We start from the raw sequence: 15,158 nt of genomic DNA, 5'->3' as shown, positions 1-15,158 counted from the left end.
AAGTGACCAGTGAAACTTTGTTCTGTTTTGTTTTTAACTCATTTATTTAAGCACATTTGATATGTTTCAATTCATTAGTTATTATCCTAATTGATGTTAAAATTGGCCCGTCTTTGAGCAATGGAAGATTCTTTATCCTAGTTCCTGAGTCTGTTTCCTGTCTACTAGTCTTTGCTTTTTTGCCATCTGCTACGTTTACATTTTCAAGGCTACCTTGGACCTTTTCTGGCCTACACCAAGAATCAGCCAATTCTTTAAGAACAGAAATAGATTCAGAAACTACAGTCTGGATGTTAGAGGTATTATTATTTCTAGCCCTTTTCAGTGAAATAAGTTAGGAGTAAAATAAATAAATAAATGAATAAATAAACAAATAAATAAAAATTTAAAAAAACCATATTGCCTCATTCTGATAGTCCCGGGTAAAATTCAAGACTTCAGTATTTTTGTACTTTCCATCACTGATTTTAATCTTGTTTTTCAACATTGAAAATACTACCTCTCAATAACACCATAATAATTACATTTGAGCCCTGAACCATGTGAGGAGGTTAGGGGCACCAACACCCCGTGCAGCCAAAAATTCTTTAGTAAGTTTTGATTCCCCAAAACTTAACTACTTACAGTCTACTGTTGACCAGAAGCCTTACTGATGACAGAAACAGTCGCTTAACACGTACTTGGTATGCTCCATGTATCATATATACCGTATTCCTATAATAATGTAAGCTAAAGAAAAAATGTTAAGAAAATCATAAGGCAGAGAAAAATACATTTATAATACTGTACTGTGTTTATTGGGAAAAAATCCCGTATAAGTGGACCCATGCAGTTCAAACCCATGTTATTCAAGGGTCGGCTGTCTTCATTTTATCTATCTCCTCATACACATATAGCAGTCTCAAAATCACCATATCATCATGACCACCAAATAAAATACTCTGTAAGGAGAGTTTAAATTTATTCTTTTTTTTTTTCTGTTTGTTTTGTACTTAGTATATATTTCGCTAGGAATATATAGTCAATTCCTGTTTTTTAAAGTCACTTGAAATAGTTTGTAAGTATAGATACACCAATGTATAATTAGCTTCTTTTGTTCCATTTTAATATTGAGACTGCTTTTTTAAATATATTTAATTTTGTTTTATCATGACAAAAAATGGTTACAGGTTCTGTAATCAAATCTCCACACACACAAAATTATTTTCAAAGAAGTCTAGCCTGTACCCTGTGGCCTCAACAGGGGTGGGTAGCTATTGTTCTGTTTTGTTCTCTATTTATGGTTTATCTTTCCATTGGCTCTTTGTTTTTTTCCACTTTTAGGATAAGCAAGTATACTTCGCTCCTTCTCTCTGTTTTTCCTTTTCCTTGCTGTTACTCGCACCCTGGTAAACCATTTGAAACTCAGAAGTTTTTTTTTTTCCTAGTATTTACATTTACGTTAATACGTTGGGCAGAGGAGGCTATTTGCTGTTGGTTCTCTACTGTGACCTTTATTGAAGTTGACTAGTAACCTCTTCTGCCCTTCTCATTCCTCTCCCAAGCATTGGATTTGAAGTAAATGATACTCTGCTAATACCTATAGTCAGTCAGCAAATTCCTTCTATTTTTCCTATATACTCTTCATTTCTTTCCGTTTTTCAGTGGGTGTGCTCCGTGTACATTGCCTGAAACATACAACCATTCGATCCTGTGCTGTCTCCTTAGTTTCAATTTTAGTTTTAGTTCTAGTTCAGTTCATTTAGCATTAATTCTACAAATAAATATAATGTTAATGATCCTCATCAGATGGGAAGTCAGTGTTTCTCTATTCTTTTTGTTTTACTCTGGAAGAGCTCATGGGAACAATATTCCTTGAGCTCCTGCAAGTTATTAAGGGGTTGTCCATGACCTGTATATGTAAAGGTCACTTTGGCCAGATTTATAATCCATGGTTCAGATCCTCTTTCCTTAATAAACAGGTTGCCCCATTGTCTATATAAAACATAGTTTTCAATGCTTGATAGAGTCTGTCCCCCCCCCCCCCCACAGGTAGAGTGCTCAATGATACTTTCCTTTTCTTTAATGCCCAAGAGTTTGACTAGACCGTATTCTGATATTGGTCATTCTAGGTGTTTTTTTGTTTTGTTCTGTTTTTCCCAAGGATGAAGTGTGCTCTTCCCATAGGTAGTTGTTGTTATTCTTGAAATTAATTTTAAGATTTCCTCCAATTATAATTTTTCATATTTATTTTGTTTCATTGCTTGGGCTTTGCTTCAAAAGTTTCTCTTACATATATATTGGATCTTCTTTGCCTATCTTCTGTAGTTATCACTTACCTGAAACGTTTTATCTCTTCTCTTATTGCCAATGTTTTTATGCTTTGCATTTTCTATTTCTCATTACTTTCTCCTATTCTCCCCCATCCTATTTATTCACTCCTGTGTTCTAGTTTCATTTCTGAAATGATTTCTAGTTGTTTTCTTGAAGCTGTCTTGTTGTCAGGGGTTATGGTTATACTACATGTTATTATGTAAATTCAAAAAAATAGGGTTCCTGCCACCATATTCTAGAATATCCTGATTATGACTTTTTTCTTAGAATTACAGGATTCCAGGACTTCTTCATAACATACATATTTTTAAGTGGCAAGTAAGTGATTGAAGTGATAAGTGGTCAGGGCTGCATTTCTCTAGCAGATCCATTGAGCAGGTCATGCTTTTCTAGTCTTTTAGAATAGTATTGTCCATGTTTCTTTAAAAAAATGTGGTTTCATGCACTACTTCCACACATCTTTAAGGAGTTTTTTTACCAAATGTATAAAAGGCACTGGTCTAGATAATGTGTTTGGAACCCACATACTGGATACAATCTCTGCATTCCAGGATCTTACATCTTAGTCAGGAAACCCTGGACACCATCCATTATTCCTTGTATTCTTTCACTCTTGTCCCCTTCATTCATTCTCATAATGTAGCCAGAATGACATTTGGAAAACCCAAATCTGTTTGTGTGTACTTAAAAATTATTAATGACTCCTTGTACACTGTTCATAGGTTTTTAATTGGTGCAGCAACTATGGAAAACAGTGTGGAAGATCTTCAAAAAATTAAAAATAGAATTACCATATAATCTCACTTCACTTCTGGGAATATATCCAAAAGAAACAAAAACACTGACTCAAAAAGATACCTGCATCCTCTGCCCTGTTTGTAGAAGCATTATTTATAATAGCAAAGACATGGAAACAAACTAAATGCCCATCAATGAGTGAATGGATAAATAATTGTGCATCTGTATGCACAATGGATTATGTAGTCATGGGGGAAAGGAAAGAGCAAGTCCTGCCAAGATGGATGGACCTTAAAGCCATTATGCTAATTGAAATAAGTCAGACAAAAAATACTGTATGGTCTCACTTAAATGTGAAATTAAAAGAAAGAAAGAAGAAAGAAAGAAAGAAAGAAAGAATGAAAGAAAGAAAAGAAAACTCATAGAGAAAGAGATCAGACTTACAGTTACCAAAGGCAGAGGGTGGGGAAGGTGGTCAAAAGATAACAAACTTCCAATTATAAGTAAGTTCTAGGGATAGAATGTACAACATGATGACCACAGCTAACACAGCTGTATGACATATAGGAAAGCTGTTAAGAGAGTAAATCTTAAGAATTCTCATCACAAAGAGAAAAGTTTTTTTTCCTTTTTTCTTTTTTTTGTTTTCTTTTTATTGTAACCATGAAAAGTTGGATGTTAGCTGAAGCTACTATCATGCTGTATACCTTAAACTAATATAATTATGTATGTCAATTATTTCTCAATAAAAGCGTAAAAAAAAAAAACATGCACACACTGATGGCTTCCCATTGCCTTTAGGATCAAGTCCTAAACATGACTTGCAAGGCTTTTCTTGTTCTACCACCCTCACTATTCCAGCCTCATCTCCAAATACTCCCCACCTTGAACACTATTTAGCAGCTGCAGTGGACTTGTTTTAGTTCCTCAAATAAACTATGCCCTGTCTGCAGTAGAATTTAAGACCTATGCAAAGGATACAAAGTACTGTGGGAAATCAGCTTGACAACCTATGATTTGATATTCTGTGTTCTGTTGTATTAGCATAAATGACACATTTGTATGTTTGTTTATAGAATATATTTAGACCTTATTAGCTAATGATAAATCTATTATATTTCCTTATTTAAATATGTTCTGGTCCACAGAGTTTCTCTACTTCTTTAAGCTTATGACTGGGGGAGGAAAGGTGCAGAATTAATACAGTGTTCAGTTCGCCATATACAAATTCCCTTTGTCTGTGGGAAATTGTAGTTAAGACTTACTGAGAACATACTGTGAGCCACACACTCATTTGGCCCTCATATCAACTCTTTGAGGTTGGTTCTATTATTACCTCCTTTTTTTCAGATGGGAAAGGCAAGGCATAAAAATTAAGTAACCCACCCAGGTTCACCCAGGTTGTTAAATGGGGAAACAGCAACTGAACTTCATCTCTTTTGACTCCCGAATCCCACACTCTTAACCACTGTGCTGTATTGCCTCTCATGATAAGTGGATAATATGGGTAATAAGGACCAAAGACAGAGAATTTAAAGCATACTACCTAAAATTGGAGAAAACAAATTGCCCATCATTTTTACAGTTAACTACCGTAATAGCTAAGATTTCCTGAGTGTTAACAAAGCGTTTATTTTATCTCATTTAATTTCCAAAATTACCCTGTTAAGTAGATATTGTTGGTATTCGCATTTTACACGTGAGGAAATGGGTCAAATAACTTTTCATAGGCCAAATGCCAGAGGACTGACAAAGTGCTCTCTTTTGAAGTTAATCTTTGTTAGGGTATGTTCCCATTGGCATTTAAAGATAGTAGATCTGAATTACCAAAATGAGAAAGGTCAAAGATCTTGATGGCATAACTCATCCTGAATATAAGCTAATGCACTCCCAACTTTTCAAGTACAGTATTTCAATTGCATTGAATTGAATTGAACTGAAATGAATTGAATTGAATTGAATTGAATTGAATTGAATTGAATTAGGTGAATCCTGAAGTACTCTTTCTCTTGATTATTGAATATTCACATACATACAGCAGCACAAGCCTCCTGGTACCTTACCTAGCTATTACAGTATATTTCACCGTCCAGTAAACATTTGCTAACAAGTGTGTAAAACTTTTATGTCCACATTGTTCATTCATCTGTCAAAAACTATCATGGAAGAGAAGGAACCCAAAGCATTCTTTTCATAAAGTTACACTTAGCGACTTAAGCAAAATGTAAAATTATGTAAAAACAGAAACACTTTTATATCAAGGTGCCCGCCTGTGCTTTAAAAAGCTGACTTACACGTATGGGCTTGATTTTTCACATATTTATATCCCAAAGTCCAAGATAGGGACTGTGTAGTTTTGTGGTTTTTCTATTCCCATAAGTAAGCATTTATTTATTAGAGAAATTGGAACTTCAATAAAACTATTGATTATCATAAAAACAAGTTACTATCAAAACTCTGGCATGCCTTGTTAAAGTTTATTCAATAATGATTTAAATAAATGGCTGATGTTGGCAAGGCTTGTAAGTGCTAAGGGAAATTTACTTAAAAATATAAATCAGATGTGGGCCCCACTGCATTCAAGGAACATACCGTCTAAGTTGAGTATTGGTTCATATAGATATATACCTGTAGCTTAAAATAGAAAACATTATTTTCTCCAAGGCGTGAGAGATCATTCTGGCAATGCAGTCAGATAAGGCTGCATAAAGGAGGTGCCATTTCAGCTGAGTCACAGATTCCCAATTGAATTCCACAAATAAACAACAATGTAACCTAAATTCAAGTAAGTTTGTATTAAATGGTGACGGCTCTCTGCCAGCTTCCAAAGTAGTAACAGCTCCATATATCTCAGAAGCTTCAAACATTCTGGCCTGTTCTTAAAATATCCAGTCTTTATTACCTCCTCAATATGGAGGTAAAAGTGGAAACCACATCTTCCTTTGCTCTTTAGTGGTCCTACTCCTCAAATGTCATTTACAGCACCTGGAACCATGATATTCCTGTAAGCCCCCTCTCAACGAGTAGTCATGGCACACTTTCCAGAACATCAAAGCAGAGCTCGGTCTTGAGCCCGTATCTGCCAACTCAACCACACAAGTGAATTGTAAACTCTATTGAATGAGCAGAGCCCCTCAACTTCAAAAACTACCTTGGAAATGGATCTACATTTGACTCCAACTCTGCATCAGAGCAGTAACTTTCTGACTGTGGTTGCAAAACAGTCCAAAGCTAGGGGTACAGAGAATTACAGACAGGTGTTTTTCCACTGAATTCACCTATCACGTTAGATAATAAACTGATTAATTTGGTCAAACAGGCCGCTTCATTCTTTTTTTTTCCTAGAGAATTTAAAATCACTGTGAATGGACAGATTCACTGAATTTATTCAAATTTGTTGTGTTCAAGGATGTGTCATCACCTCCCACACCTCCATATGTTCTAGCTCCCCATCTTGTTGAATTGCTCACAGAGCCCCGAAGATGGCCTAAGGTGTGTGCACTTCAGGGCCCCTGTATTCTTTAGATGCCTTCTCTCACCTAGGGGCCTAGGCCTAGCTTTGGAATTCTCTTTGAATATTGAGTTGAAATCATTTTCCCACATGATCGGTAGACTTTAACCCCTAGAAAATGAAAGCCGTATCTTTTTTATTTCTCAATCCTGTTTTATGGCATAGGGCATGGCATGCATTACATTTTCAGTAGACCTTTATTAAATACAGTATAATAAACTAAGTTGACTGAGGTAGTATGGTGTAGGGGGGAAAATGATTCTTTTGAGGCATGCGTGCCTTGGTTCAAATACAATGACTTCATTTTCTGTTTATGTGATCTTTGACAACTAACGGTGTCTCTGGACCTCAGGTGCCTCAGACCATGATGGGTTTTTGTGAGGATTAAAGAAGATAAAGTATGTGAAAATATTTAGCATAACACCTCGTATGTAGTTGGCACTCAATAAGTTTGGATGTTCCTGGTAATTCAGTAATAAATTCTAAGACTTAGGAAACCAACATGTATTCAAAGTAATAAAAAAAAAAAAAAAATAACAAAATATATTCTGGCCTGCCCTTTTAACTCTATCATTCCCTGAAGCTGGTGAAAGAAAGAAATTCAGGACGTCTGGTCCAGAATATTCCCTCAGAACTGAATTTGAAGCCTGGTTTAGAGTCAGAAATAGCAAATAAGAGAATATAGTAAGAAGTCAACTCAACAAACGTATTCATGTGTTACATACTGCACTTGATGAAGTCAATACAAAAATGAGTAATGCATGGGCTTCACTCAAAAAACTTAAGAATATTAGGAATATGCCATAGTTTTATTAATATAAAAATGACAACCGTAACATCTTAAGAAACATTGTATAGTATCATAATCAGAGAAAGAATGTGGGATTGTATCTGAATCTATAGTCTGAATTCCCAGTTCTTTTATATAAGATGCAAGATGTTATCAGGATCAACACGCCAATTTTTTACATATAGACACATATCTTCTTGCATTTAATGGAGATTTTCAGAAGAATCATGTGGGGGGGACACATGGCTGGCTTAGTCAGTAGAGCATGTGACTCTTGATCTCAGGGTTGTGAGTTCAAGTTCCACATTGGGCATGGAGTCTACTTAATTAAAAAAGAGAAAGAGGGAAGAATCATGTGTATTGTGAGTAACTTTTAATCCCTCCTAAGAGTCAACCCTAGCTTTGTTGTATCATTTTTTAAGGAAATTAGAATAAGTTTATTGCTGAAACTCTGTACTAAACGTCAAAGATAAACAGATTCCAAAAATGTATACTCGTAGCTAGGAAATGAGTAAATTAAATCAATATCCATTTACTAAGTGCCTACTATTTCCTAGGTACTATGGTGTGAAGAATAAAAGAATACTCCAAGATGCCTCAAATATCTTAGATTCTGCTTGGAGAGACAATATCCAAATTTGAACTCAGGAGAAATGAATTTTCCTCAGTTTCCCCAAAGAGGTAGTCTGCTACCCATAACCCTGTGGACTTAATACGTTGTATGGTCATTTCTTGTTCATGCGTTTCCTGCATTAGGATGTGAGCCCCTTGAGGGTAGAAGACACCTTACTCTGGGTTTTTTTTTAGCATCTAGTGGAATACCTGATTCATAGTCAAGTTTCATTCATTGTCAAATGAATGTTTTTAAGTAAATTTAAGTAACACTTCAAGAAAGTGGAAGTGTTATCACAAAAAAAAATGCATGATTGACTGCCAAGTGAAGTGTTAAGGAAAAAGTTTTTACAGTAGTTGGATTTGTTTTAGTTCAGTAAATATTGTGCTTTTCCTGTATGACAGAAGCAAAGTTAGGTTCTGTGAATTACACCTATTTCTTGGCCTCAGGTTGTCCCTGCATATTTAGCTGCAGGGACAACCTAAATATCCGAAAACAATTTGAGGCCATCCTATGATAAGTGTAACAGCAGAGACAAGCAGAGATTTGTATGAGATATAGAGGAAAAGCTCTTAGAAGGATACTGAGGTAGGGAAAGTTTAGAAATAAGAAAGCACGTCTAGGTTTAAGGGCCCTGGGAGAACTCTGAAGGGAAAAAGATCATACCCTTAAAAATGGGTGGAATTAGGAAACATGGAAAGGAAGATTTTTCCAAGTGGGTAGAATCCATTGCTCTAGTGTTAGCACATATACCTGGCCTTGGTTGACTCGCAGTTCCTTAAAAATATCTGTAGGACTTGGACAGATATGGGAAGCGTAATGCCAGCACCATGAAAGCCCAGATGTAACAGCAGTTATCCCAACAAGATTTTTAGAAACCGTACTGAATGGTTTGCTCTATGAAAAGTTTTAGCTTTCCTGTAGGTGTGAGAATATCCTCACGTACATACCCTCAAAATGTCCTCATAGCTACCTGAGTTGTGTAAGACAGTCACCAACATCTTTTAAACAAAGGTACCCTTTGTTTAGAATGATACAAGAGGTACAAGAAGAAGCTTTTCAAGGAGCTGTTTAGGGATATGGAAGTTGCATTTATTAATACACACAGGACCCATCTCATTAGAATAGCAGACCCTCAGGGCTTTAGATAAAGCACAGAACATACCACAAGGAGGAAGTAAGATTTCTATGAAGTAGGAAATACCAAGTACAAGCCAAGAGAAAATCTGAGACACTGGGCTTCAGATTTGCAAGACTCTCCTGGGTTTTTATTGAGTTTTGAAATGAAACATGAGTACATAGTCTTACATGCTATGGCACATTTAAAGCAAACAGAATCAAACACTAAAGAAAAATTTAACTTTTCTATTAACTACCAAGACAACCTATTTGTGTATTAGAAATGAATAATTATATCCTCATTGTAGCATATTGATAGTGTTTGAATGTCATGAGTTTATAATGTCTTTATTTGGTATCTGTTGAGGAACATCTGGCTATATTACACCATGAAGTCCTCTCATCAGTCTCCCTTCACTGTGTGATCCTGGGTAAATTATTTAACTTTTCTGTGCCCTGGGCTTCTTATCTGTAAAGCAGGGATGAAAAAAATAATAATAAATGTAGCAGCTAACAGTTATTGATGGCTTAGTCTGTGCAGGCACTGTGCCTCATGTTTTGCACAAATAATTTGTAAGTAAAATCTTCAGATACACCTTTGAGGTAAGTACTAGTTTAATCACAATTCTTGAAGGTAAAGAAAATGAGGCAAAGAGGGATTAAGTAACACGCCAAAGATTGGTAAAATACTCCTCCAACATTCACAAATAGGGCGACAAGTAGGCTCTTTGAGAGACCTAGAGGCGAGAGGGAAAATGGCGGCCTCAGAGGGTTTCTGGACCACCTGCAGGTTCCCACCACCTCCTCCCTCATGGCAGCTGAGCCACTGGAGCACTGCTGTGGGAGTCAGAACAGCCCTCGACTGGCTGGGCATTGCAGCCGGTCCCTGTGCCCCCCAGAAGCCTCCTGACGCCGCCGTCCCTCCCTCACACTTGCCGCCACTGCTGGGAGCTACGGGAGGGAAGTGCTTCTCATCAGCACCGCACCCAGGCCCATCAGAAGCTCAGAGTAACCTTAGCTCCGTGGCAGCCACCAGCCACTAGTTACTGTAGCAGGGCAAAGCAGACAGGGAAGAAGTAGGTCTGGACTTGACCTCTGACGTGGGGGAAGAGACACTGGCAGGCCAGATCACTGTCCAAGGGGCAGCGTCTCAGACAACAGGTGATCGGAGGTTATCGGACACAGGGTCAAGAACGGTCCCAGCAGGTAATAGGTGAGCAGAGACGGGGGCCAGGCGCAGCTGAGGTTTGGGCAAGGGTCTGCCAGCAGCCTTAGAGATGGCCTCAGTCACCAGGTTGCATTTCAGGGCCAGACTTGGAGCATCTGGGGAGATCCAGGCACGACCTAAATCCATCAGAACTAAGATACCGGACGTTTTATGATGAGTAGGTTAAGTCCAGAAGAAAGCGAGGGCCCAGTTACTGGGACACAAGTACCAAGTTCAGCGCACTGTTTTAAAACATCAACCATCCTTTGCTAAAGTCAGGATTGGGAAAGGGGCTTGAGGCACAAGGTGAAGTCAAATGACCAAAGCCGTAGAGAGAGAAGGCAGCAGAATCAAAAAGTGGTCGAGCGTGATGGACAATACCAAATAAAAAGGGAGCGTCCTGTGCAGGAAGGGGCTTGGAGAGAAAACACCATTAAACACAAGGATATAATGCAGTCTTCGTAGATAAGAAGTACTTATGCTTCATGGTAGTTGATACTGAATGTGCATTTTGGTACAGAAGACTGAGATATTGACGTTAACTCCTTCAGTTTAATCTGTTGAGACATCTTGACATCAAATAAAGGGGAGGAGAGGGTAATTTGGATCTAGAAGAGGAAGCTCACAGAGAGCGGGATTTTCCAGCCCCGTACTTCTCTCTGCCACCAGATTACTCCTCCGGTGACACTGCAGACCTGCTTCATTTGTGTGCAGCTGATGCCCTGTCCAGGCTTATATTTTTCTAACTGACAGTGAGTGTTCTTGCCAAATGCCAGGGCCCATAGTCACATCTGTTTGTCTCTCCTCCGCAGCTTGTCTGAGGCTGCTTGGGAACACATCTTATCCAGAGGGCAGCTTTAACTAGGCCTAATTCTCTGAAAAGCCTCTATTTGTAAATGCATACAATGAAGAGACAAGTTCTTACTCTTTTCTCTTTAATATTATTGTGTTTCACACTGCCTGCTTCCGTCCCTGTCAGCCCAGGTCGAAAGTCAAGCTTTCAGGCAAGGTGGTTTTCACTGGGATTTTTTTGGTTTTGCTTTTTTTTTTTTTCCTGGTTTTTTACGTTTTTTTTTTTTTTTTTCCTTCAGATAAAATGTCCAGTTTCCTACCACCACACCATTTAAAGGGATGTTGGGATAAACCAGATAAAGTCCATTTCAAAAGCAAAACAAAACAAAGACTCTCTTTCTGAGCTCTGCTTTTCTAATATTTAATAGGAAAACTTCCAGAATTAGTACATGGGAAACCATGTTTCAGATCATAACTAGGTGACAATACTTAGTAATCCAAAACAAAACAACATTATTCCTTTGTCCCTTCCACTTAAAGACATATTTGTTTATCTCTAATGTTGAAGGTGTCAGTAGTTAGAAAGTTATCAGGTTTTGATTTGTCCCCTCTCTTCACTGCAACCAAATACTGTTAATGGAAACAAATATACAGACATAGCTGATTGGTAATATCCTTGCAGCGCCTTACCAAAAAATCTTAACATTATTAAGAACTTAGGGTCTTTTCATGGAAAAGTGTATTATCATTCTTCAAAACACCACCACAAAAAACAAAAATTGCCAACTATCACCTTGAGTAGTAAGCCAAGTGTTCTGCTTTGCAAAACCAAATGACTCATTTAGACCAAAGCAACAAGGTTGCCTTTGAGACATTCATTGATTTCAAATTAAAAGGTAACCGCTATGTTTTACATTAAGAGTGACAACCAAATAACAGAGTAGACCTTACTTAGTGTTATTTGTAGCAACTTCATTGCACCTGTCTGAGGGAAAAGGGGGGCGGACAAGCCTAAATGGGGTAATCTTACTGATCAATAATCCAGATCTCTGAATGTGTTGTAACAGATAGTCAATTCCTGATAGAATTACTGAAATGCAACCAGCTTGTTTTCTTATGGTTCGGGTCTTCAGGTTCAATGTACTGACTTTATTAACTTTAACTTTATTCTCCTTGAATGTTTGTCTGTCTCTTCTCCTGTATGTAGCTCTGCTGAGGGTGGGGAAGAGGAGTTAAATGAAAATTCCCATTTCTTCTGCAAAGATACCCAAAAGGGAATTTGGGCCCAGCAATGAGGAGAAATGTTTAAAAGAAGGAGTTGTTCCTGAGGTTTGTTTTCCACCACGTTTGTAAACAGGCCTTCCTAATAAGTTTTAATAGTGTAAAAAAAAAAAAAATGATAAAGGTTTAAAGGCAATACTGACATCGGAGAATGATTTTCAAGCAATTGGAAGACTCCTGTTACATGCATTAGTGCGAGAACAATGTAAATGGAGGCCAGCAATGGTAATAGTCACAGTGAGCAGCTACTATGTGTCTAGACCCTCCAGTATTTCTTCTAATTGTTTCTAAAAATGTATTTCTTAAGAGAGACACTCCTGGCTAATTTTCTTTAGCTCAGTTTGAGCTTTAAATGTATCTGAAAGTAATGAAATCTGGCATAGTTGTTTTTTGTTTGTTCATTTGTTTTGTTTTTGTTTTTGTTTGCTTGTTTTTTTAATGCCAGAATCAGGACTTTTCATGGACCACCTGCCCATCCCTGCCCACCTCCTGTCTGAGATAGACTAACACAAAGAAGTTCCGTGGTGTTATTCTCAGTCGTAACAGAAGGGAGACCTGGGAGGCAATGTGTGTCTAGATTTTGCAAACCCTCTCGTCAGTCTCAACTCTGGCCAACCCCGCTGCCTACCAGCATCCCAGGATTCTAATCTCTTACTAAATGACCTTTGATGACTCCACATCAGCTATAAAATTCAGATGCCTCCATGGGGGATATGTGGCATATATATGGCCCATGATCCAACCCCAGTGTTCTTTTTCCTTCATATTATGTAGTCCCTTCTTGAAACACTGCTCCCCAGACGTCCTGAGCTACTCCTAAATCTCTGACCCGAACAAACTATCATTTAAAATACTTTCAGCAACAGGTGTAGGAAACCTAACCAGCAATTACTTAAACTAAGGTTATTTATGTTTTGGGGGGTTTTGTTGTTGTTATTATTGTTTGGTTTTTTTTTTTTTTGGTGTGGGGAGGGGGGGTGCTTTTTGGTTACTTTTTTTTTTTTAATTTAAATTTTAGTTAACATACAGTGCAATATTGGTTTCAGGAGTCGAATTCACTGACTCCTCATTTACATACAACACCCAGCGCTCATCACAAGTGCCCTCTTTAGCACCCATCACCCATCTAGCCCCTCTCCCACCCACCTCCCTCCCATAAACCCTCAGTTTATTCTCTATCATTAAGAGCCTCTGGTGGTTTGCTTCCCTCCTCTCTTGCCCCGCCCCTTCCCATATGTTCATTTGTTTTGTTTCTTAAATTACAAGTATGAGTGAAATCACGTGGCATTTGTCTTTCTCTGACTGACTTATTTCACTTAGCATAATTCTGTTTTACCAAGAGGATCAGAAGTAGATGGTCTGTGGGCTGTTTTTCACAACTCGACAACAAAAGGGCTGTGCCTCAGAATGCAGATTCCCACTTTATTCCCATTTTCCGAATGGTACCTCCCCCTCCTTCTCAGCTATTCCTGATATCTGAGCCTGTCTGGTATATGCTCTGCAGAAGGTCAGTTTTACTGCAGTCTTTCGCTGGAGTGTGTGGGGGGGGGGGGGGGGGGGGAGGGGGGGAGGGGCTGGGGGCGGTGCTCAGGAGGGATCAAAGATGTTAAAGCATAATTTTGGACAAAAAGATAAAATCGTGACTCTTTCACAAATTAAAAAGAGTGTGTGTTTGAGATATTATTTAAATCATGAGTGAACGAGGGAACCAGGCAGATCTTATCAGGGCTTCAAGGGAGAAGTCAGAGAAGCACAAATTTATAAAGAGTAAGGAATGGGGACATAAATGTGCAAATGGAAGCAGAACTGGCTTTTCCACAGGAAGGAGGATTGTCCTTCCTCGGGACAATTCATTTGCATTTCTATAGACAAGCATTATTTCCCATTGCTTCGGTACCTAGGACATAGAATTGTAAACTAGCTCCTGTAGAATCAGAACCTGATGCCAAGAAGACTATGCTCCAAAAGTATAGTTTTCCATTGAAGTACAAATATTTACCTACAAAGGAAGAAAGGCATATGCAACACAACATGTTTAGAATTGTTATAAGGACCAGGGCACCTGTGTGGCTCGGTTCATTAAGTGTCTGACTCTAGATTTCGGATCAGGCACGGTTTGTGAGACAGTCCTGCATCGCCCCCCCCCCCCATGGGAGGGGGGTGCCCCTCCCCACCCTCAAAATAAATAAATAAACTTAAAAAAAGAAAGAATTGTCATTAGGACTAAATAATACAATCTCTAGTAATATTTAATAAAGTTGCAGACCCTGCCATTGCCGCCAGTGTTCTTAATTATTTCATGTGATCATGACATAGTCTCCCCATTCAGACTGTAAACTCCTCCAATAATAGGACAGGAACATTCCATGGCCTTTGCATCTGCCATCTCTTCTTTCCTACTCTCCTTATTGTCACGACCTCTGGGTGCTTATGCTAAGTAGGTAGTAGATACTAATAAATGCCTGCAGAATAAGTGAATTCGTTAATTTTGTATCGAAAGAATGTGTCTTCTCTGATATTATTGTAGCCTTTAAAAATTTCTAATAGTTTTAAAAAATAGATATGATCAGGGGCACCTGGGTGACTCAGTCGGTTAAGTGTCCAACTTCAGCTCAGGTCACCATCTCACGGCTCTCACGAGTTCGAGCCCTGTGCCAGGCTCCGTGCTGACAACTCAGAGCGTGGAGCCTGCTTTGGATTCTGTGTCTCCCTCTCTCTCTGCCCCTCCCCTGCTCACGCTGCCTTTCTCTATCAAAAATATATATTTAAAAAAAATTTTTAAATAGATAGGATC

At 38.3% G+C, this 15,158-nt stretch overlaps 1 protein-coding gene across 4 annotated transcripts in view; it reads left to right on the top strand.

Annotated features, from left to right (window-relative positions):
* The window catches only part of GPATCH2 (G-patch domain containing 2), a 176,104-nt gene that overhangs the window by 146,051 nt on the left and 14,895 nt on the right, over positions 1–15,158 (top strand). Inside the window, exon 9 of one of the 4 annotated variants that reach the window (XM_042926289.1) lies at positions 7,910–8,033. The exons of 2 other annotated variants lie outside the window; for them this stretch is intronic. In XM_042926289.1, the coding sequence (XP_042782223.1) occupies positions 7,910–7,994 (85 nt within the window). In that variant the 3' untranslated portion in view covers positions 7,995–8,033. Of the gene's footprint in view, positions 1–7,909; positions 9,605–15,158 lie in introns of those variants that run through there. One more of the 4 variants, XM_042926288.1, reaches the window with a different exon arrangement.

This window comes from Panthera leo, chromosome F3, assembly GCF_018350215.1.
Source record: "Panthera leo isolate Ple1 chromosome F3, P.leo_Ple1_pat1.1, whole genome shotgun sequence".
Taxonomy (NCBI): Eukaryota; Metazoa; Chordata; class Mammalia; order Carnivora; family Felidae; genus Panthera; species Panthera leo.
This window is presented reverse-complemented; position numbering and strand designations above follow the sequence as displayed.